This window comes from Callionymus lyra, chromosome 8, assembly GCF_982586985.1.
Source record: "Callionymus lyra chromosome 8, fCalLyr1.hap1.1, whole genome shotgun sequence".
In the NCBI taxonomy this organism is placed as follows: domain Eukaryota; kingdom Metazoa; phylum Chordata; class Actinopteri; order Syngnathiformes; family Callionymidae; genus Callionymus; species Callionymus lyra.
Window position 1 is genome coordinate 27,495,472 of NC_141825.1, and position 23,994 is coordinate 27,519,465.

The 23,994-nt window shown below is 41.5% G+C and overlaps 1 protein-coding gene across 1 annotated transcript; it reads left to right on the top strand.

The window, feature by feature from the left end:
* The first annotated feature begins 626 nt into the window (after positions 1-626).
* On the top strand, positions 627-22,278 carry lamb1a (laminin, beta 1a). The gene is made up of 33 exons (XM_087796768.1): positions 627-702; positions 6,285-6,499; positions 6,901-7,039; positions 7,922-7,995; positions 8,057-8,245; positions 8,314-8,377; positions 8,502-8,704; positions 8,772-8,892; positions 8,963-9,151; positions 9,224-9,400; positions 10,100-10,212; positions 10,285-10,364; positions 10,460-10,595; positions 10,661-10,819; positions 10,881-11,008; positions 11,070-11,190; positions 11,254-11,455; positions 12,202-12,345; positions 12,416-12,647; positions 13,589-13,752; positions 13,836-14,060; positions 15,335-15,552; positions 17,447-17,543; positions 17,614-17,983; positions 18,048-18,232; positions 18,309-18,544; positions 18,619-18,717; positions 20,037-20,181; positions 20,263-20,470; positions 20,534-20,675; positions 20,747-20,923; positions 21,863-22,022; positions 22,100-22,278. The coding sequence occupies exons 1-33, from the start codon at positions 678-680 to the stop codon at positions 22,237-22,239; spliced, it is 5,277 nt and encodes a 1,758-aa protein (XP_087652894.1). The 5' UTR covers positions 627-677; the 3' UTR covers positions 22,240-22,278.
* The last annotated feature ends 1,716 nt before the right edge of the window (positions 22,279-23,994 follow it).

Consider the following 23,994-nt stretch of genomic DNA (forward strand, 5'->3'; position numbering starts at 1 on the left):
AGAGCTGTGGGGCATCAAACCAGAGGAGTCTTCAGATGTTCAGGTGGGGGTCGCATTCCTGAACCACCCCCCCTGCACCTCACTCCCACGACACACAAACACACTCCCCTCCCCCTGAAGTTAAACCTCAGTTGTTTCACCTGCAAGAACAAAGGAGTGTGTGTGTGTGTGTGTGTGTGTGTGTGTGTGTGTCTGCGTGTCTGTACTGAGTTACAATGTACACAAAGTTTATAACACAATAAAAAGTCCACACATTCAGATGACCCCCCAACAAAATGAGAAGATTTACAAAGATAATCCTGGTTCTATCTTCCAAAGACACATAACATTCAAATCACCTTTGCTTTTATTTGAAGAGATTATAAGAATAAGACCGAATCAAAGGGAGGAAGGTTGTTTTTATATAAAACAAAACAAGTAAAAAAAGACCCAGACAATAGTTGCTGGACGTCAAGATCGACACCAGGTTACACTAGATCCAGGTAAATAAGGTGCAGGGGGTGCTTTTATTTTGAAAGCGATGTGGCGTTTTATTTTGAAGGATCTCGCGGATGTGTGGTCTCCAGGTGTGCGTGACTGCGTGGGTCCGTGTGTGTGTGAGTGGGATGGGGGGGATGGGAGTCTGGATCTGCTCCAGGAGACTCGGTTCGTCCTCACTTTGAGACCAGAAGTCCAGGATGAAGCATCTCCTCCTGATCCTCGGTGAGTTCCTTCTTCTCCTTCTTTTTTTGAGGATAAATAAACTTTACTTTGAATTAAAGAACGGAATGAACTTTTTCTTTTTTGTTGTTGTAACAACAGAAACTATTCCAGATGTTTAGAAACGTTTTCATCCTGATTCCTTTTCCTAAGATGTTCACTTTTCTTATAAAGACTTACTTTCTATACTTACTGATAGTTTGTTTGTCGATCAATCCAACATGTCATCGATCATCCTGATTGATTTGAGTGAAAGTTAAAAAGTTTCTTTTAATCTGCGCTGTGATGGCTTGTGTGTGCGTGTGCGCGTGCGCGCGTGAAGGAGGGGAGGAAACTTCCTCTGACCCCTGCTGGGTCACACTGATCCCTGGTTAACTTTATGACTTTCCTGCTTTGAGGTTTGTGCTTAAAATCTTTATGAACTCAGGAGTTTCTGCCAGTTTTTAAACTGTGCTGATGACTTACAGCTTTGAGAAAAGTCTCGCCCGAGGCCCTTGAGCCGGAGATTAGGAACTGATTGAGACTCTTTTGTTATCACTCCCTGCTGTGTGTGTAATTGGTGATTAAATTGGTGGGTGTGAATGTGTGTCTGTCTGCAGCTGATAGACATGTCGGGGTGTCGCCCACACATCTGGAATTAACATCCAAAGTGAGACATGGACATATTTCAGGTGTAATTACACAATAGGTTTAAATTCTGAAGAAGATTTTTAATCCATGACAATTCCTGGTGATGTTTATTCACGTCGGTCACTTTCGAGCGTCATTGAAACGACACATAAAGAAAGAGAAAAGAATTCTTGCGAAACCCGAGATGAGTAAAAAAGCAAAGCAACGAGGTGGAGGGAAAAGATACGCTCGACCCAAGATCACAACACAATCCAAACGATACAGAAACACAACGTCCAAAACACAGGGTGAGAACTAGAAACACAAGTCAGAAACCAACACACAACTTATAATGAAGGAAACACAACTGCCATATATGTTTGAACAAAACCGCAACACAGACACACAACTCCCTAAACAAAAACACAAAACACAGTTACCTAAAACACAACTAAGTAAGCTGAAGACACTACACAAAAAATCAAACCTTACTCCACATCAAATCTTAAAACCGCAACATTTGAGGTTAACGGCTCTTAAAGTGCTTGACACTAAGTTACATATTCACACTGATGGGAGTAGGCTGCGATGCAACCATCAGTTGCTGGGTAGAATGTCTTGCTCAGGGTAACAACGCCAGAATCTTGGCCGGAACTGGGATTGAACCTGCAACCTCTCAGACCAGTGTTATCTCTAAAATCACATACTTGTAAGTATTTTTAGTGCGTAAGTGCGTCTCAATTCTTAGTATGTAAATGTAGTGCTTCATACACACTAGATTGTCACTAAAACACACACAAAACTGAGTATGGATCGATGTACACTTTTTACACTAAACGACTCCATCTTAGTGACGTAGTAAAAGGAAGTTACTTCATATATATATATATATATATATATATATATATATACTTACAGGTGTATTTTCAGCAGCAGTAGCAGGACGACACGTCTTCGCTGCTGATACCAGCATAAATATCTCGCGAATATTTAGTTTCTCATATTTTTTCTTTATTTCTTCTTCCAAACTTGCTAAATGTGCTGCCAGCAGGTGGCGATAGTGTTCCTACAGCTGGTTGAAACCATCGTTAAATAGTAGTAGAAGAAGAAGCTGTCGCGTCATTTCCTTTTAGTGTGTAGCAGCAGAGTTTGATTTGAGACATACTATCTGTGGAGGATTAGTTACTAGTTAGTACGTACACTATCCTGATGCATACTAACTTCTAGTATACTAAGAGAAGTATGTTTGAGACATACTATCTGTGGAGGATTAGTTACTAGTTAGTATGTACACTATCCTGATGATACTAACTTCTAGTATACTAAGAGAAGTATGTTTGAGACATACTATCTGTGGAGGATTAGTTACTAGTTAGTATGTACACTATCCTGATGATACTAACTTCTAGTATACTAAGAGAAGTATGTTTGAGACATACTATCTGTGGAGAATTAGTTACTAGTTAGTACGTACACTATCCTGATGATTCTAACTTCTAGTATACTAAGAGAAGTATGTTTGAGACATACTATCTGTGGAGGATTAGTTACTAGTTAGTACGTACACTATCCTGATGCATACTAACTTCTAGTATACTAAGAGAAGTATGTTTGAGACATACTATCTGTGGAGAATTAGTTACTAGTTAGTACGTACACTATCCTGATGATTCTAACTTCTAGTATACTAAGAGAAGTATGTGATTTGAGACATACTATCTGTGGAGGATTAGTTACTAGTTAGTACGTACACTATCCTGATGCATACTAACTTCTAGTATACTAAGAGAAGTATGTTTGAGACATACTATCTGTGGAGGATTAGTTACTAGTTAGTACGTACACTATCCTGATGCATACTAACTTCTAGTATACTAAGAGAAGTATGTTTGAGACATACTATCTGTGGAGGATTAGTTACTAGTTAGTACGTACACTATCCTGATGATACTAACTTCTAGTATACTAAGAGAAGTATGTTTGAGACATACTATCTGTGGAGGATTAGTTACTAGTTAGTACGTACACTATCCTGATGCATACTAACTTCTAGTATACTAAGAGAAGTATGTTTGAGACATACTATCTGTGGAGGATTAGTTACTAGTTAGTACGTACACTATCCTGATGCATACTAACTTCTAGTATACTAAGAGAAGTATGTTTGAGACATACTATCTGTGGAGGATTAGTTACTAGTTAGTACGTACACTATCCTGATGCATACTAACTTGTAGTGTACTAAGAGAAGTATGCGATTTGAGACATACTATCTGTGGATAATTAGTTACTAGTTAGTACGTACACTATCCTGATGATACTAACTTCTAGTATACTAAGAGAAGTATGTGATTTGAGACATACTATCTGTGGAGGATTAGTTACTAGTTAGTACGTACACTATCCTGATCATACTAACTTCTAGTATACTAAGAGAAGTATGTTTGAGACATACTATCTGTGGAGGATTAGTTACTAGTTAGTACGTACACTATCCTGATGCATACTAACTTCTAGTATACTAAGAGAAGTATGTTTGAGACATACTATCTGTGGAGGATTAGTTACTAGTTAGTACGTACACTATCCTGATGATACTAACTTCTAGTATACTAAGAGAAGTATGTTTGAGACATACTATCTGTGGAGGATTAGTTACTAGTTAGTACGTACACTATCCTGATGATACTAACTTCTAGTATACTAAGAGAAGTATGTTTGAGACATACTATCTGTGGAGGATTAGTTACTAGTTAGTACGTACACTATCCTGATGCATACTAACTTCTAGTATACTAAGAGAAGTATGTTTGAGACATACTATCTGTGGAGGATTAGTTACTAGTTAGTACGTACACTATCCCGATGATACTAACTTCTAGTATACTAAGAGAAGTATGTTTGAGACATACTATCTGTGGAGGATTAGTTACTAGTTAGTACGTACACTATCCTGATGATACTAACTTCTAGTATACTAAGAGAAGTATGTTTGAGACATACTATCTGTGGAGGATTAGTTACTAGTTAGTACGTACACTATCCTGATGATACTAACTTCTAGTATACTAAGAGAAGTATGTTTGAGACATACTATCTGTGGAGGATTAGTTACTAGTTAGTACGTACACTATCCTGATGATACTAACTTCTAGTATACTAAGAGAAGTATGTTTGAGACATACTATCTGTGGAGGATTAGTTACTAGTTAGTATGTACACTATCCTGATGATACTAACTTCTAGTATACTAAGAGAAGTATGTTTGAGACATACTATCTGTGGAGGATTAGTTACTAGTTAGTACATACACTATCCTGATGATACTAACTTCTAGTATACTAAGAGAAGTATGTTTGAGACATACTATCTGTGGAGGATTAGTTACTAGTTAGTACGTACACTATCCTGATGATACTAACTTCTAGTATACTAAGAGAAGTATGTTTGAGATATACTATCTGTGGAGGATTAGTTACTAGTTAGTACGTACACTATCCTGATGATACTAACTTCTAGTATACTAAGAGAAGTATGTTTGAGACATACTATCTGTGGAGGATTAGTTACTAGTTAGTACGTACACTATCCTGATGCATACTAACTTCTAGTATACTAAGAGAAGTATGTTTGAGACATACTATCTGTGGAGGATTAGTTACTAGTTAGTACGTACATTATCCTGATGATACTAACTTCTAGTATACTAAGAGAAGTATGTTTGAGACATACTATCTGTGGAGGATTAGTTACTAGTTAGTACGTACACTATCCTGATGCATACTAACTTCTAGTATACTAAGAGAAGTATGTTTGAGACATACTATCTGTGGAGGATTAGTTACTAGTTAGTACGTACACTATCCTGATGATACTAACTTCTAGTATACTAAGAGAAGTATGTTTGAGACATACTATCTGTGGAGGATTAGTTACTAGTTAGTACGTACACTATCCTGATGATACTAACTTCTAGTATACTAAGAGAAGTATGTTTGAGACATACTATCTGTGGAGGATTAGTTACTAGTTAGTATGTACACTATCCTGATGATACTAACTTCTAGTATACTAAGAGAAGTATGTTTGAGACATACTATCTGTGGAGGATTAGTTACTAGTTAGTACATACACTATCCTGATGATACTAACTTCTAGTATACTAAGAGAAGTATGTTTGAGACATACTATCTGTGGAGGATTAGTTACTAGTTAGTACGTACACTATCCTGATGATACTAACTTCTAGTATACTAAGAGAAGTATGCTTGAGACATACTATCTGTGGAGGATTAGTTACTAGTTAGTACGTACACTATCCTGATGATACTAACTTCTAGTATACTAAGAGAAGTATGTTTGAGACATACTATCTGTGGAGGATTAGTTACTAGTTAGTACGTACACTATCCTGATGCATACTAACTTCTAGTGTACTAAGAGAAGTATGCGATTTGAGACACAGCACATGAGTCGAGCACTCGACCATCTGAGCTATGACATCCCAATACGTCTTAAACACAACTACCAACACAAAAAACACAATATCCAGTACTTACTCCAGGAAACACAACGTCTAAAATAAGACCAAAGGTCAAACAACTGAAGCAAAAAAAAACCCACAACCCCAGACAACAGCAAAGCTAAACCTCTTAGCATGAAATGCTAACCATAAAGCCTGAAAATGAACATCCAGAGTAGATTAAAACTGAAGGAACATGTACTGTAAAGCAACAATAATCCAACACAACAACTAATGTAGAAACACAGAAAACACGCCATCATAGTGTGTGTTGTGTCACAAATGTTGAGTTGCTCCAAGAGTCGTACCTTCAGGGAACAGGTGTGAACAGGTGTGACACGCCGGCGACCTTGTAGGGGTCAGGTCAGTAGAAGGGATTGTTCAGTGTCAGGGTGTGAGTGATGAACCGCTGACCCGTGCGATGAGTGGCCTTCAATTATTCTCTATTTTTCAGCTTCGCAGGTGCTCACCTGTGCCCAGGTGGGCGGGGCAAACCTAGAGGGCGAGCAGCTCGACTTCAGCCTCCCGGAGTTCAGTGACGTGTGCACGGAGGGAAGCTGCTACCCGGCGACGGGAGACCTGTTGATCGGACGAGCTCACCAGCTGTCGGCCAGCTCCACCTGTGGAATGACCCGCCCTGAACCCTTCTGCATCGTCAGCCACCTCCAGGTGAGCCGGTCCTTCACGAACAGAACCTCTTTCTTCTAGAACCTTCAATGAAGTCCAAACTTTCTTCTGGATTCAATTACAAGCGACTGTACAGGAAACCATCCCGCAGGAGTTTGTGTATTTTGTGTGTGTGTGTGTGTGTGTGTGTCTGTCCCAAGTGTTTCCTGTTGAACTCATGCTGCAGACAGATGTTTGTGTAGCTGCTCCTCCAAGTGCCAAGAACCTCATCGTCATGACGACCACAGCAGATTTCTTGTCACAAAGTTCAAGCGAAGAAAGAATTTAGAAAATGCGCCCCTTCGTTCATCCCCCTCACCCGCTCTCTTCTTCTTTCCTGTCATCCTTTCTCGCCATTTTCCCGGCTCTTCTTTCATTTTCTCGTCGCCCTGTAATTCTCTCAGGAGGAGAAGAAGTGCTTCGTCTGCGACTCCAAGACCGCCTACAGCAACACGGCCCACCAGGCGACCGGTCACCGCGTGGAGAACGTGGTCACGACCTTCGCCCCCAACAGGCTGAAGACCTGGTGGCAGTCAGAGAACGGTCGGTTCTTGAAAAACAATTTAATTCTCAATACTGTTTAGAAGTTCATTTTAATTTGAATGAGTAAAAACACACATGTATATTGAGCTTAATACTTCCATTATTTGTATTCCACATTTCAACATATATTTAACTTTATTTATTCTCATGTAATTTAACTTATGAAAGACATCGAGAATAGAGATATTTGATGAAGTGCAAACCTCTGGTAAAGGCCTCAGTTTTCGGAGCACAAACACTCTAATGTTGGCTCATAACTAAAAAAAACAACGAATATATGTGATATAGTTATGGTTTGATCCATATCTGCACTAAACTAAAACTTTTAAAGTGGTTCCAAATTTGTACTGTAAGAATGGAAAGCGTTAACTTAGTCCATTATGATATTTGTTGGGATTACTCTGTTATAGCAGAATTCTTTTGGGGCTAATTTTTATTTATTTATTGATAGAGTTACACTGTGTTTGATCAGGTTTGTTTTTATTTGGGAAAGTGAAACAAAAAGCAAAACGAAGCACCAAAAATCTACGTCCAAAGTTTGTGCTCATTTTTATTCTGGTCACTATGTTTATCTAAGAGCTGTAACTATTGCTAGTCATGGGTTTAACTCACAGGGTTTATAAGACTTGGTAAAGTGTTCATTAAGTTGCATGAAAACTGATTAATTTATTGATTTAATAGCGTCATGTGTTTTACAAAGTTATTTGCTAGAAGTATTATCAGAAGTTGTAAGAAGCAACAGAAGGAAATGACAAAACCATCCAAACGTTCCTCAAACCAGATGGAACGAGAGAACGTTACCAAGAGTCACTTCGTTTTGAGTTTTCTTTCAGTCAACAAATGTTTTCCTGTTTCTAAACCAACTCAATGTGATTCTCGCAGGAATGGAGAACGTGACGATCCAACTGAACCTTGAAGCCGAGTTCCACTTCACTCACCTCATCATGACCTTCAAGGTACGTCCCGTCGCTCCGGTTCTGTTGGAACAGGACGACTGATGATGTCACTTCCTTGCAGACGTTCCGTCCCGCCGCCATGGTCATCGAGCGCTCGCCCGACTTCGGGAAGTCGTGGCAGGTGTACCGGTACTTCGCCTACGACTGCGAGTCCTCCTTCCCGAGGGTCTCCCAGGGTCCCATGCAGAAGGTGGACGACGTCATCTGTGACTCGCGGTACTCCGACATCGAACCGTCCACCGAGGGCGAGGTGAGCGTTTACGCTGCCGTCACACACACGGTCGACACCGTTTCTCACTGTAAATGTTGCATCGTCAGGTCATCTTCAGAGTCCTGGACCCGGCGTTCCGCATCGAGGACCCCTACAGTCCCAGAATCCAGAGTAAGTGTCACGGTCGTTCGTAGCTTCTGTTCATTTAGCAGGACCTCTGGTGGTACTTTTGAAGTGGAGAACCTTGTTTTCAAGTCCAACAGTGATTTTGACCGTAATGTCTTGTTCGTTGCAGACATGCTGAAGATCACGAATCTCAGGGTCAAGTTCACGAGGCTGCATACTTTGGGGGACAACCTGTTGGACTCCCGCATGGAGATCAAGGAGAAGTACTACTACTCCATCTACGACATGGTGGTTCGCGGAAACTGCTTCTGCTACGGACACGCCTCGGAGTGCGCCCCCGTAGAGGGCACCGGCCAAGCCAGGGAAGGCATGGTGAGTGTTGAGAGATTCAACCGTTGAACCTTCAAAAGGTGACTCACGACTGCTGGTGCGTCTGCAGGTGCACGGCCACTGCATGTGCAACCACAACACCAAAGGCCTGAACTGTGAAAAGTGCCAGGACTTCTACCACGACCTGCCCTGGAGACCAGCCGAGGGACGCAACACCAACGCCTGCAAGAGTGAGTACGACCAACGGCCCCGGAGCCACAGCCCTGATCCCGTTCTGACGGTCTCCTCGTCGGTCCCTAGAGTGCAACTGCAACCAGCACTCGGACATGTGCCACTTCGACCTGGCCGTGTTCAGAGCTTCAGGAAACGCCAGCGGCGGCGTTTGCGAGGAGTGTCTACACAACACCGCGGGTCACAACTGTGAACAGTGTCTGCCGTTCTTCTACCAGCACCCGGAGCGGGACCTCAGGGACCCCAGGATCTGCGAGCGTATGTTCCTCATGGACCCCGTGTTTTGCCGCCGGTTGAGGGAAAACCCCTTGAACTGTTTTCTCTTCACAGCCTGTGACTGCGATCCACTCGGGTCCAAGAACGGAGGAATCTGTGACGGGAAGACGGACCTGGTACTGGGACTCATCGCCGGTCAGTGTCGATGCAAAGTCAACGTGGAGGGAGAGAGATGCGAGCTCTGCCGACCGGCTCACTTCGGGCTGGGAGACCATCCAGACGGTTGCACAGGTACCTTTTATAAACAAATGATTTAAAGGCTTCTCTATCTTTTGCTGTTTGTGAATCACGTGAAACATGTTCCAATTTTACTGTAAATACAAATCTTTCATTTAACAATTTCATCTGGATAAAGTCAAAGATACTCTTAAGTGCATTACAGTTGGTTTCAATTCTCAAGCAGGAGCCAGGGTCTCAAGCAGGACAATTGAATTGAATAGTTTTGGGCCAAATAAACTTAAACCTAACACTCTTTAAAATAAAATAAATAGAGTTAGTGCTAGCTATATTCTTCTTTTTTTAATAAATATGCAATTTCTGTAAATCTATAAATTAATAAACAAACCTATAATTATTTATTATCAAAATGGGGGGGTTTAGGAAAGGACACCTCCTCTTTGTAAATAAATGCATTCGTTTTGTCTTAATGTAGTTCATCGTGTCTGTTATGCCTTGTTAAAGATAAATGAATATAATTATATGTAAAAATGGCTCCTGCGTCACAATGAAGGATAATAATAGAGATTTATGTCTGTGGTATATAAGTATAATTTGAGGGATTGAGGATCAATAAAGTTTTACCTTACCTTATAATTTCAGTTCTTTTGTGTTTTAATACTGTGGCTTAGATTCTTCCTACTTATAATGTAAATGGATCTTATAATTAAGAGAATTAAACACATAGAGTCCTTAATTGAATGTTTTCCCCAGCATGCACCTGTAGTCCCCTGGGAACCATCCCTGGAGGGAACCCATGTGACAGCGAAACAGGAAGCTGCTACTGTAAGAGACTGGTGACAGGAAATGACTGCGACCAGTGTGTGGTAAGTTTCACACGAACGTGCAAACGTCAACACAAACATTTCTCTCATATGCGTTTGTTTTGTTTTGTGTAGTCTGAACACTGGGGTCTCAGCAATGACCTGGATGGCTGCAGACCATGTGACTGTGATGTGGGCGGAGCTGTGCACAACCGGTATGCTGATAGAGCTGCTTGACAGAGGGCTGCGCTCTCATCAGTGCTTTTCTAAATGTTAAATGATTGACTGGTTGTTCTTCGCTGTCCGGCAGCTGCGACCAGGCGACGGGTCAGTGCGTGTGCAGGGATCACATGTTCGGTCGTCGGTGTGACCAGGTCCAGTCCGGGTTCTACTTCATCGCTCTGGACCACTACACCTACGAGGCGGAGGATGCTGACTTCGGACCTGTAAGATCGGAAACGAAGAGGTTGTAAATTAAAAATGGAAACTATGAATGACTTTATTCCTGTAGGGAGTGACTGTGGTCCAGAGACCTCACCCTCAGGACCGAACTCCTACGTGGACTGGCATTGGGCTGGTCAACGTCCCGGAGGGTGCTTTCCTGGAGTTCTCCGTCAACAACATCCCACACTCCATGGAATACGACATCTTGATTCGATACGAGCCACAGGTAGGACGCGCGGTTTCGCTCGGAGGATCCGGACCGGTGCTGATCGTTTCAGTGGTTTCAGTTGCCGGATCAGTGGGAGGAGGTCTTGATGACGGTGATGAGACCCGGGCCCATCAGAGCAGACAGCCGCTGCGTTAACACGGTTCCCGACGATGACAACCAGATGACCTCTTTGCACCCTGGATCTCGGTAAATCCACCTTCTTGAACTAGATCCTCACAACAGTTCTAACGAGCTCTTGTGTCTTCAGGAATGTGGCCCTTCCTAGACCCGTGTGTTTTGAGAAAGGACTGAACTACACGGTTCGCCTCAGCCTGCCCTTGTACTCGGCCGTCAGCGATGTCCAGTCTCCGTACACACTCATCGACTCGGTGAGATAACGACCGTGAAAGCCGAGGAATGTTTGTCTTATCTCGTATTTTTGTTCCCCACAGATAGTGCTGATGCCTCACTGCAGGAACCTGGACCTCTTCAGCGGCTCCGAGGGGGGAGAGACCGGTGGGAACAATGCCTGGGATACATTCCAGCGGTACCGCTGTCTGGAGGACAGTCGGAGCGTCATCAAGTCCCAGATGACTGACATCTGTCAGAACTTCATCTTCAGCATCTCAGCCATGCTGCACCAGGGGGCCAAAGGTCAGCTGCTCAACTCAAATAAATACATCCTGAAAAAGAGAAAAAAGACACCATTTAGGTTTAGAGCTTTGCACTCAAATGTCAATAGTTGAGCAGACACATTTAAAAAAAGACCTTCCTAATGATGAACATAATGCTCCCAGATGCAACAGTTCACTGAGAGGGAGTGAGTTCAAATGGAGAGGAGGTGTAAAATAATGTGTCGAAAAGTGATTTTAATTTAGGTTAGAAGGTTAAATGGTCAGCTTTGTTATACATCTTGAGCATCAGTCTCTCATACAACCGTGCATGAAGCAGTCGTTAGATTCATTCTAGGAACTCTCACACCAGCTAAAAGAGTTTAGATTTATGATGGTTAACTTTTTTATCCAGTTAATAAAGTTAAAAACACAGTTTGTAAGTACAAATATGTCTTAAATAAAGTTAAAAGCACAGTTTGTAAGTTAAAATATCTCTTAAATAAAGTTAAAAGCACAGTTTTTAAGTTAAAATATCTCTTAAATAAAGTTAAAAGCACAGTTTTTAAGTTAAAATATCTCTTAAATAAAGTTAAAAGCACAGTTTGTAAGTTAAAATATCTCTTAAATAAAGTTAAAAGCACAGTTTATAAGTTAAAATATCTCTTAAATAATGGTTGAATCACATTTTTCGAAAGAAAATAAACCCACAAAACACGTTTATAATTGCGGGTTAAACACAGTTTTCTGCTGTTGTGTGACAATTTTTCTTTTGCCTTCATTTCCCAGAATGCCACTGTGACCCCCAGGGTTCATTGAGCTCAGTGTGTGATCCAAGTGGGGGTCAGTGCCAGTGCCGCACGAACGTGGTCGGCCGCACCTGCGACCAATGCGCTCCTGCTACGTATCAGTTCGGACCCAACGGCTGCAGTGGTGAGGAAGCAAATCTGTTGTTTTTTTACCAAACATCAAGTTCTCTGCTCACATTCTTCATCCGCCGCAGTGTGCGACTGTGACCTCCAGGGGTCCGTGAACGCTTTCTGCAACAAGGTGACCGGACAGTGTTCCTGTGTCGCCGGTGCGTCCGGGCGACGCTGCGATCGCTGCCTCCCCGGACACTGGGGCTTCCCGACCTGCAGACCCTGTTCCTGCAACGGACACACCGAGGAGTGCGACGTCCTCACCGGTCGCTGCCTGGACTGTAGGGACCAGACCACTGGACACGGCTGTGACAGGTAAGAACCTTCGTTCCCATCAGAACAACCAACTATTTCACCAGAATCGTGGTAAAAGTTATGGACATTTTTCCGATCCTTAAAACTCTTCACTGGCATCACTGATCTGATCCAGCCTTACACCCCAGCTCGGGCTCTGAGGTCTGTGGATCAGAATCTACTGATGGTTCCACGCACACGGTTCAGAACCAGAGGAGAGAAATCCTTCCAGACTGTTGCTCCTAAGCTTTGGAACCATCTCTGTGTTTGATGATCTACTGACTCCTTCAAGAAACATCTGTGTTTGATGATCTACTGACTCCTTCAAGAAACATCTGTGTTTGATGATCTACTGACTCCTTCAAGAAACATCTGTGTTTGATGATCTACTGACTCCTTCAAGAAACATCTGTGTTTGATGATCTACTGACTCCTTCAAGAAACATCTGTGTTTGATGATCTACTGACTCTTTCAAGAAACATCTGTGTTTGATGATCTACTGACTCCTTCAAGAAACATCTGTGTTTGATGATCTACTGACTCCTTCAAGAAACATCTGTGTTTGATGATCTACTGACTCCTTCAAGAAACATCTGTGTTTGATGATCTACTGACTCCTTCAAGAAACATCTGTGTTTGATGATCTACTGACTCCTTCAAGAAACATCTGTGTTTGATGATCTACTGACTCCTTCAAGAAACATCTGTGTTTGATGATCTACTGACTCCTTCAAGAAACATCTGTGTTTGATGATCTACTGACTCCTTCAAGAAACATCTGTGTTTGATGATCTACTGACTCCTTCAAGAAACATGTGTGTTTGATGATCTACTGACTCCTTCAAGAAACATCTGTGTTTGATGATCTACTGACTCCTTCAAGAAACATCTGTGTTTGATGATCTACTGACTCCTTCAAGAAACATCTGTGTTTGATGATCTACTGATTTTTCTGGTGCAGGTGTTTGGATGGTTACTATGGCGACCCCGTGCTGGGCTCTGGAGATCACTGTCGTCAGTGTCTCTGTCCGGACGGTCCCAACAGTCTGAGACAATTTGCAGGAAGTTGTTACCGTGTGGACGCGTCCCAGCTGGTCGTATGTAACTGCAACCCCGGCTATCAAGGTGAGAACAGTGAAGTTAGAAATATCCACATTTCAAATCAGAATTTAAATAAAATGGTTTTGGGGCGACGTGTTTTTTTTTAGGGGCTCGTTGCGACGAGTGTTCCCCTGGTTTCTATGGCAACCCCGGCGAGCCCGGAGGGCAGTGCCAACCCTGCCAGTGCAACAACAACATAGACATGACCGATCCTGAGTCCTGTGATCGGAGGACGGGCGAGTGTCTGCAGTGCCGGTACCACAGCGCCGGCGCCGCCTGCCAGCACTGCCAGGCGGGCTACTACGGGGACGCCCTGGCACAGGACTGTAGAAGTAAGTGTCTTAGAGTTGAGGTCCGTCACGACTGCAGGTTAAAGACAAGGATGTACACTTTTATCTTAGCATGTGCATCGGCAGCACAGGACAACACAATGGTCACAAAATGCATTGTGTTGCAGCTGCTGAGGAAGTAGAGCACAAACCATCTGAAGCAACATCAGATAGTCTTAAATACTGTACTTTTATTTTATCCACAGTAAAAATATCTTGTCTACTCTGTCCTTCTCCCTCTGCTAGCCAAGCAACGTATGTTGACATGAAGCGTTAGATATGTTTATTAACCCTTGTGTTGTCTCAGGGGTCAAGATGACCCGAAGGCGCAAAAACAAATAAAATCGTTTAATACCTTGTGATGCTTTTGGGTCGAGAATGACCTTCACCACTGCATATTTATTAAAGCAAGCCAGGGTCCCTGAGAGAACACAAGGGATAAATAAATCACATCTATCTTAAGCCTTCGGGTCACCTTGACCCATGAGACAACACAAGGGTTAAACACATGAAGCAAATATATTTATTTCCTTTACGCTTGTTTGTGTTTGTTTATGCAAAATAAAATGGAAATGAAATAGATTCAAATTACTTGTATATTTGTTTTTATTAAAATGTATCTACAGAAATTGATTTAAAACATTTAAATAATGCAAACCTTTGAGAGCAGTTGTTGTCATAAGTAGACAAATGTGATTTTTTGTGAGTTATCTGTCGGTGTTCTCAAGAAAATCACATTTGTCTCCTTATGACAACAACTGCTCTCAAAGGTTTGCATTATTTAAATGTTTTAAATCAATTTCTGTAGATACATTTTTTAAAAAACAAATATACAAATAATTGTAATCTATTTTATTTTCATTTTTGCACCAACGTTTGTTGTTTCCAAAAACTGAACACGAAATATATAAACTTGCAAAAGTAAAATAAGTAAAATAAGTAAACCAATTGCATATAAAAACAATAAATAACAATAACAATAACAACAATAACAAATAAATAAAACAATATGTTAATTTAAACATTAATAGAAGAATGTTTTTATTTTATACTCAGTGTGGTCTTTTCTCATCACGACACTGTGTGATGTAAGTTGTGGTGACAAAGGTGTGTGTCTTTATCTTGAAGTGTTTGATCCCTGAACACGTCTCTCTTCTTCAAAGACCTTTTCTTCCTCACTCTTGTTATGTCTGTCTTTCATCCGTGTCGAGTTTGTTTTGTCATCACTCGTCCTGGCGTTGTGTGTCCGTCGACTGATCCTGTGTGTTGTCTTTCAGAGTGTGTGTGCGACCGTCAGGGCAGCGAGGCCTCCAGCTGCCCCGAGGCGGGCGACTGTGAGTGCGACCGCGGCAGTGGTCAGTGTCACTGCCTCCCCAACGTCAGCGGGCGACACTGCGACACCTGCGCCCCCGACACCTGGAACCTGGGCAGTGGGCGTGGCTGCGAGAGCTGCGACTGTGACGGCGAACATTCGTACGGATCGTCATGTGACACGGTACTAATAAAATACTTTTTATGGATATTTACTACAAGAAGTAGTTGTGGAAGTGGAAGTAGTGGAATTAGTAATAGTGGAAGTAGTCGTGGAAATAGTAGTATTGGAAGTATTAGTGAAATTAGTAATAGTGGAAGTAGTCGTGGAAATAGTAGTAGTGGAAGTATTAGTGAAATTAGTAATAGTGGAAGTAGTCGTGGAAATAGTAGTAGTGGAAGTATTAGTGAAATTAGTAATAGTGGAAGTAGTCGTGGAATTAGTAGTAGTGGAAGTATTAGTGAAATTAGTAATAGTGGAAGTAGTCGTGGAAATAGTAGTAGTGGAAGTATTAGTGAAATTAGTAATAGTGGAAGTAGTCGTGGAATTAGTAGTAGTGGAAGTATTAGTGAAATTAGTAATAGTGGAAGTAGTCGTGGAAATAGTAGTAGTGGAAGTATTAGTGAAATTAGTAATAGTGGAAGTAGTCGTGGAAATAGTAGTAGTGGAAGTATTAGTGAAATTAGTAATAGTGGAAGTAATCGTGGAATTAGTAGTAGTGGAAGTATTAGTGAAATTAGTAATAGTGGAAGTAGTCGTGGAAATAGTAGTATTGGAAGTATTAGTGAAATTATTAATAGTGGAAGTAGTCGTGGAAATAGTAGTATTGGAAGTATTAGTGAAATTAGTAATAGTGGAAGTAGTCGTGGAAATAGTAGTAGTGGAAGTATAAGTGAAATTAGTAATAGTGGAAGTAGTCGTGGAATTAGTAGTAGTGGAAGTATTAGTGAAATTAGTAATAGTGGAAGTAGTCGTGGAATTAGTAGTATTGGAAGTATTAGTGAAATTAGTTAAGTGGAAGTAGTCGTGGAAATAGTAGTATTGGAAGTATTAGTGAAATTAGTAATAGTGGAAGTAATCGTGGAATTAGTAGTAGTGGAAGTATTAGTGAAATTAGTAATAGTGGAAGTAGTCGTGGAAATAGTAGTATTGGAAGTATTAGTGAAATTAGTAATAGTGGAAGTAGTCGTGGAAATAGTAGTATTGGAAGTATTGGTGAAATTAGTAATAGTGGAAGTAGTCGTGGAAATAGTAGTATTGGAAGTATTGGTGAAATTAGTAATAGTGGAAGTAGTCGTGGAAATAGTAGTATTGGAAGTATTAGTGAAATTAGTAATAGTGGAAGTAGTCGTGGAAATAGTAGTATTGGAAGTATTAGTGAAATTAGTAATAGTGGAAGTAGTCGTGGAATTAGTAGTATTGGAAGTATTAGTGAAATTAGTAATAGTGGAAGTAGTCGTGGAAATAGTAGTATTGGAAGTATTAGTGAAATTAGTAATAGTGGAAGTAGTCGTGGAATTAGTAGTATTGGAAGTATTAGTGAAATTAGTAATAGTGGAAGTAGTCGTGGAATTAGTAGTATTGGAAGTATTAGTGAAATTAGTAATAGTGGAAGTAGTCGTGGAATTAGTAGTAGTGGAAGTATTAGTGAAATTAGTAATAGTGGAAGTAGTCGTGGAATTAGTAGTATTGGAAGTATTAGTGAAATTAGTAATAGTGGAAGTAATCGTGGAATTAGTAGTAGTGGAAGTATTAGTGAAATTAGTAATAGTGGAAGTAGTCGTGGAATTAGTAGTAGTGGAAGTATTAGTGAAATTAGTAATAGTGGAAGTAGTCGTGGAAATAGTAGTATTGGAAGTATTAGTGAAATTAGTAATAGTGGAAGTAGTCGTGGAAATAGTAGTATTGGAAGTATTAGTGAAATTAGTAATAGTGGAAGTAGTCGTGGAAATAGTAGTATTGGAAGTATTTTTTTGATTGTTTAAGCGCTTTGTGACCCTGGTCTGGAAAAAAATAAAAAATAAAATAAAATATATTACTTACTTACTTACTTACTTACTCACTCCTTGTCTCACAGGTGAGCGGTCAGTGCTCATGCAAACCTGGCTTCGGAGGAAAGACCTGCAGAGAGTGTCGGGAGCTGTTCTGGGGTAACCCAGAGGTCAAATGTCACGGTAGGTGCTCTCTCGCGACGAGTCACACGAGCGAGTCTGTCACCATGGTAACTCTTTTTCCGTGACACAGCCTGCGACTGCGACCCCCTCGGTACGGCCGACCCTCAGTGTGAGAAGACCACCGGTGTGTGTGTGTGTGTGGAGGGCGTGGCAGGACCCCGGTGTGACACCTGCGCCCGTGGATTCTCCGGGACCTTCCCCGACTGCCAGCGCTGCCACCAGTGCTTCGGTCACTGGGACGAGATCGTGGGTCAGCTGACCAACCAGACGCACCGGCTCGTGAACAAACTCAACGCCATCAAAGCCAGTGGAGTCAGCGGACCTTACAAGGCCGCCATGGACCTCATAGAGAGGAACGCAGCAGATATCCAGATGATCCTGGACCAGAATCCAGCGACTCAGCCGCTGAGTGAGATCCAGGAGCTTCTTCAACAGACCAGGTGAGGCTAAAATAAATGCTATCAATAAAATATCTGCGGTCCACTGATCCTAAACTATCTTCAGGGACCTGATTGACGTTCTTAGCAAGAACTTGAACCAAACAGAGCAAACTCTTGACCAAGTGCTGAAGGATGGAAGCAACGTTGACACTAAACTCGCCGTGGTCGAGTCAGACGCCAAGAAACTGGAGCAGACGGTTCAGGACTTGCTGCACCAGGTCCAGTTCATCAAGAACTCTAACATCAAAGGTAAGGTCCACTCACCGCTGACTTCACGAGAGATTTGAGAATCTGGACTTTAAGATATTTTGTACCTTCACACCAGGGGCGTCAGACAGCGTCTCCAAATACTTCCAGCAGTCCCAGGAGGCTGAGGTCCGTGCAAACGCGTCCACGGTCGACCCGGGGAGTGCAGTCGAGACCTCGGCCAACCTTCGGGCGGTTATAGAGGACCAGATGAACCAGACCCGGGAGCAGTTCCTCCAGAAGCACTCGGAACATGCCAAGAAACTGGACCAGCTGGCGGGAGAGCTGCAGAACATGCAGCTTCCAGAAATGAAAGTAAGTTTTTTAGGACCATCATGTCCCTGCAGATTGGACTTGCTTGGTGTCTAATGTTCTCCATGTGTTTGCAGCCCTGTAAAGGGGGACAGTGTGACATGCTGACCAGGGTCAAGGAGACTGAGCAGGAACTTGCCGGTGCCATGGAAGAAGTTGAGAAGCTCTCCCGGATGGTAAGACCTCTAAGGTTCACTGGAAAACTGTACATATACGTCACAGTACAGATTGGATCCAATCTGAACTAGTAGGATTCCAGATTCTACTAGTACAGATTGGAGCTCTGCTACTGAACTGGGATCTTAATATTGATTTGTAAATCATAGAAAAACTGTTAGTGACTCGGTATAAAAGAGCTGAATAGTAAAAGTGAATGTAGGCCAACCTATGCTGAAGCTTTAGATGTGAAATGATTCAGTCTTTTTTCCAAAACTTTTTGATGTAATATTTCATTTCTCCAATTAGAATTGGAGATTGTTCTGGTAGAATTCCAATTTGTCTTAAGACAGATTGGAATTCCAATATTCAGATCCAAATACAGTAGTAGAATTCCAATCTATCCTAGTAGAAATTGGAATTCACTAGTAGAATCTAGAATCCTCCTAGGACAGATTGGAATTCCAATATTCAGATCCCAATAGGAGCGATTGGAATCCTACTACTGTATTGGGATCTGAATATTGGAATTCCAATCTGCCTTAAGACAAATGGGAATTCTTCCAGGACAACTTCCAATAATCTCTAATAGGAGAAATTCCGATTCGAAACCCATATCAATATTAAGATCTACTTGTTAGGATTCCAGATGCTACTGGATTCCAGTCTGTACTGTGACATATACATGCATTTTCTGCTGTTTCCTAAGCTGTAAATAAAAAAAAGGAACATTATTTTTTCAAGTATTTAAGACAAATACAATTAGTTTTGTGAGCATGCAATATGCCAAGTTTATGGAAGTATTGTATGTGCTTTTATGAACTACAACAACAATCTTGATCAATATAAAAAAGTGAGGTACCATTAATAGTACCTGGTTAATGGCATCAATAAAATATATTAATATTTAAATAAATATTTGTTTAAATATAACCGAAAGTTTGTTTTGTAATTTTGTGTTCATCTGATTACATTTAAACCAATTGAATTGAAGAATTTCCAAAATGACCATTTGTTATTTTTAATGAAAATGATGATGTTTTTTTTTTTTAATGATCAATAAGATTCTTGGACTAAACTTGAACATAAAACAAACTGTCGAGCACAGAAATAATGTATTGGAAAAAATAAACCCAATGGAAATATTATATCTTTAAGATTACCCATTTAAAATCTTTTTATTTTAGATAAATTAGATCTTATAACTATTTTATATATTACTTCGCATCACAAAGTGATATAATAAATACTGTTGCTTTTTTTATCGAGTATTTAGTCAAAATTGTTTATTGGTCCAGATGAATGTCTCTCCTCAAGTTTTACCTTTCGTCCTCCCAAGGTGTCAGAAGCCAAAAAGGAAGCAGACCAGGCCAAGCTGAGCGCCCAGAATCTCATGACCAGAACCAACCGGACCAAAGACCGAGTCCAGCAGAGCAACGAGGAGCTGAGAAGCCTCATCAGGCACATCAGAGACTTCCTGACACGTACGTCTTTGACTCACCGTCGCCAACTTCACTCGAGCCTCTTCAGGATCAAGGCTTTAACTCGATGGTGTGTGTTTGCAGAAGACTCCGCTGACCTGGAGAGCATCGAGTTGGTCGCCTCAGAGGTTCTTGCCATGCAGATGCCGACCACGCCCGACCAGCTCCAGAATCTCACCGACGAAATCCGGCTGAAGGTGGGAGAACTGGGCCACGTGGAAACGATCCTTCTTCAGAGTTCTCAAGACATCCAGAGAGCGGAGGCTCTTCTGGACCAGGCTCGCGAGGCCAGGTGAGGTCACAGTGAAGGTTCTGAGAGTCATTCCAGAACCGTCTGACCCGTGTCATCTCTCAGCGTGGAGGCCACCGCGGTCAAAGACTCGGCCGACACGGTCAAGCAAGTGTTAGAAGAAGTCCAGCGAGTCCAGACGTCCACCAGCAGCCTGATCAAGGAGGCCTCGGCTCACATCCTCGCCACCAACCAGCTGCTGACATCCGTGAGTCGACCTCGGACGGGTGCCTGTCACTCCACACCTCGAGCGTGTTAACGGGTCCGTGTCGCGTTCAGGTGCAGTCCAACACTTCGGATGCCGAGGTGCTGCTGAAGAACGCCACCCAGAGGCTGCAGCGGCTGCAAGAAGACATGACGATGCTGCGGAACAAGAGCGAGAACATCACTCAGAGCAGCCAACAGACCCACCAGACGGCAGTGGATGTCAAGGAGATGGCGGCAGAGATGCAGAAGGTGAAGCGTTTCCACCTCTAAGATCGATGAGAAACTAGAAAGAGTGCATTTCTAGGAGAGAAAATGCAGTGTGAACTCTGACCTTGCTGTGCTGTGGAAGTAGTTGTGGAATTAGTAGTTAAAGTAGAAGAAGTGGAATCAGTAGTAAAATTAGAAGTAGTAGAAAATTAAAATTAGTAGTAGAATTAGTAGTAAAAGTAGATCTGGTAGTAGTATTACTAGTAGAAGGAGTAGTGTAAGTATTCATGGAATTAGTAGTTAAAGTAGAGGAATTGGAATTAGTAGTAAAAGTAGAAGTAGTAGAAAATTAAAATTAGTAGTAGTAGTAGCAGTAGTAGTCGAATTAGTAGTACAAAAATGTAAGTAGTAGAACTAGTACTAAATGTAGAAGTCGTAGTAGTAGAAGTATTAGTATTAGTGGAATTAGTAGAAAAGTAAAAGTAGTAGTAGAACTAGTAGTAAATGTAGAAGTAGTAGTAGTAGTAGAAGTATTAGTGGAATTAGTAGTACAAAAATTGAAATAGTAGAAAAGTAATAGTACTAGTAGTAGATGTAGAAGTAATAGTAGTCTTAGTAGTAGAAGTAGTAGTGGAATTAGTAGTACAATTGGAAGTAGTAGGTCAAAGTGGAAGGAGTTGAAACAGGAGTTGAAGATTTTCCCCATTGAAATGAATGGGGTAGAAAAAGAAGAATAAAAGAAAAAGTGGAAGAGATAAAAGAGAGCTAGAACATAGCTCGCATTTCGGAAACAAGCTGAATTGATAAAAGTTTAAACGGTTCAAATCGGATAAAATCTGTGGGAGGAGAATCGGCACAAAGTTTAGGTCAGAAGAAAACGAAAAATCTCAATTGTGTGAACGCTTCCCAGCATTCACACGATAAACGCTTCCCAGCATTCACACAAATATCTGAACGTTCTAAAACACGCTGTTTTCTCAGGAGATGGATGGAGGTCTCAAAGAAAAATTCAAAACTGTAGAAGGGCTGGTGGACCAGAAGGCCGGCGGGGTGGCCCGAGCCAAGAAGAGAGCAGCGTCTCTCCAGCAGGAAGCCAAAGATCTGCTCATGCAAGCCAGTGAGAAGCTACAGCTGCTTAAAGGTGATACCATCAGCGTGACCCCCTCCATGATACAGTGTAGCCACGACATGTTTTTAACGTCACCGTTTCGATGCCAGGTCTGGAGAAGTCATACGAGGAGAACCAGCGATCGCTGGAGACGAAGGCAGAACTGTTGGTGCAGCTGGAGGCCTCGGTGAAGGAGCTGCTCCAGCAGATCGGCACCAAAGTCACCATCTACAGCACCTGCCTTTCATAAAAAACTCTTTATCGTCCTCAATAAAATTTTTCTAGTTTAAGCAAAGTTGTCTCCATACATTCTTTTTGTCTCTGTATTATTTCACACATGTTTTTCCAACTAACATAATTAATGATATACAATAATATATATAATATATAAGTTATAAGCAACTATCTCTACAAAATGGCTCCTTCTATGACTTTTGTGTCTGGTCCATAAAGGATTTCTTGAGGTGCTGTGAGTGAATTACATGTTACATAAGAGTCTACAAAAGTCTTCTTTAAGGGGCCGCATTTTATACAGTGGCTGTTGTTGGGGGGCCTTCGAGCAAAAAAAAAAGAAGTTAATTACGTTATAATTTAATTGTATTTTATATAATCTTTCTTTCAGGAGATCTGATATAAAACCTTTTTTAAATAAATTAACATTGGACAGGCTGCCTCAAATGGATTGCATGTTTTCCGTTATTGGGTAAGTAAGTAAGAAATGTATATTTGTAGAGCTTTTGTAGACCAGGGTCACAAAGCACTTAAAAAATCAAAACAATACTCAATAAAAGACACATGAGAAAAACACAAGAGTCTAAGAGAATCAAGGAAAAGCTCAAATCAAAGTTTCTTGAGATGTTTCTTGAAGGAGTCAGTAGATCATCAAACACAGATGTTTCTTGAAGGAGTCAGTAGATCATCAAACACAGATGTTTCTTGAAGGAGTCAGTAGATCATCAAACACTGATGTTTCTTGAAGGAGTCAGTAGATCATCAAACACAGATGTTTCTTGAAGGAGTCAGTAGATCATCAAACACAGAGCCCGAGCTGGGGTGTAAGTCTGGATCAGATCACTGATGGAAGGTCTGACCATGAATAGATCTGAAAGTAAGAACCAGAATTTTAAAATGATCCTGAAAGAAACTGGCAGCCAGTGAAGAGTTTGAAGGAGAAATGTGAGTTCTTCTACTAGAGCGGCTCAGAATTCTGGCTGCAGAGTTTTGTATGAACTGCAGACGAGACAAATCCTTCTTGTTTAGACACAAAATAAACTGTTACAATAGTGAAAACAACACAAACACATGGATTATAAGATCCAAATCATGTTGTGACAACATTTAACTTTATAGATTGAAAGTTTGTGTCAGTTTAGTTCAGTGTTGAACTCGAGACATTTATCAAACACCAGGTTTCTCAGTTTGACAGACTGACATAAATCACCCAATTACTGACTCAACCCTGGAACCTTATCATCAACAATAACCAAATTTGATACGGATGATCAAGATGCGGTTTGGAAACACAACGGCCGACCTGTACTGAGGAAAAAGGAAAGTGGTTTATGTATCGTGACACTTTCAGGAAACACCAGGATGAACGTGGCAGCGGGACAACGATAACAAACACAGACGCTCCACGGACCTCAATCCAACAGAGACTCTGTCGAGGGAGTTGAAAGTCTGTGTTGCCAAGAGACGGACCCAAAACATCGCAGTCTCTTTGGAGAAATGTGAGTTCTCCTACTAGAGCAGGGGTAGGGAACCTGGTCCAGAAAGAGCCGCAGTGGGTGCAGGTTTTCGTTCCAACCATTCAAGACGACACATTTTATCCAATCAGGTGTCTTAGGAGTGTAATCAGTTGATTGTCAGTCTGGTGTTGCTTGTTCAGCTGAAACCTCATTGGTTAAACTGTACATGCTTGATCGGTTGGAACAAAAACCTGCACCCACTGCGGCTCTTTCTGGACCAGGTTCCCTACCCCTGTACTAGAGCCTGATAAGTAAGT

Excerpts from the sequence above, each read along its gene's own strand:
- lamb1a (XM_087796768.1), top strand. The coding sequence starts at position 678 with ATGAAGCATCTCCTCCTGATCCTCG. Across the intron at positions 10,596-10,660 it reads AGGATGCTGACTTCGGACCT|GGAGTGACTGTGGTCCAGAG; the intron begins GTAAGATCGGAA and ends TTATTCCTGTAG. Across the intron at positions 20,924-21,862 it reads TGGCGGCAGAGATGCAGAAG|GAGATGGATGGAGGTCTCAA; the intron begins GTGAAGCGTTTC and ends CTGTTTTCTCAG.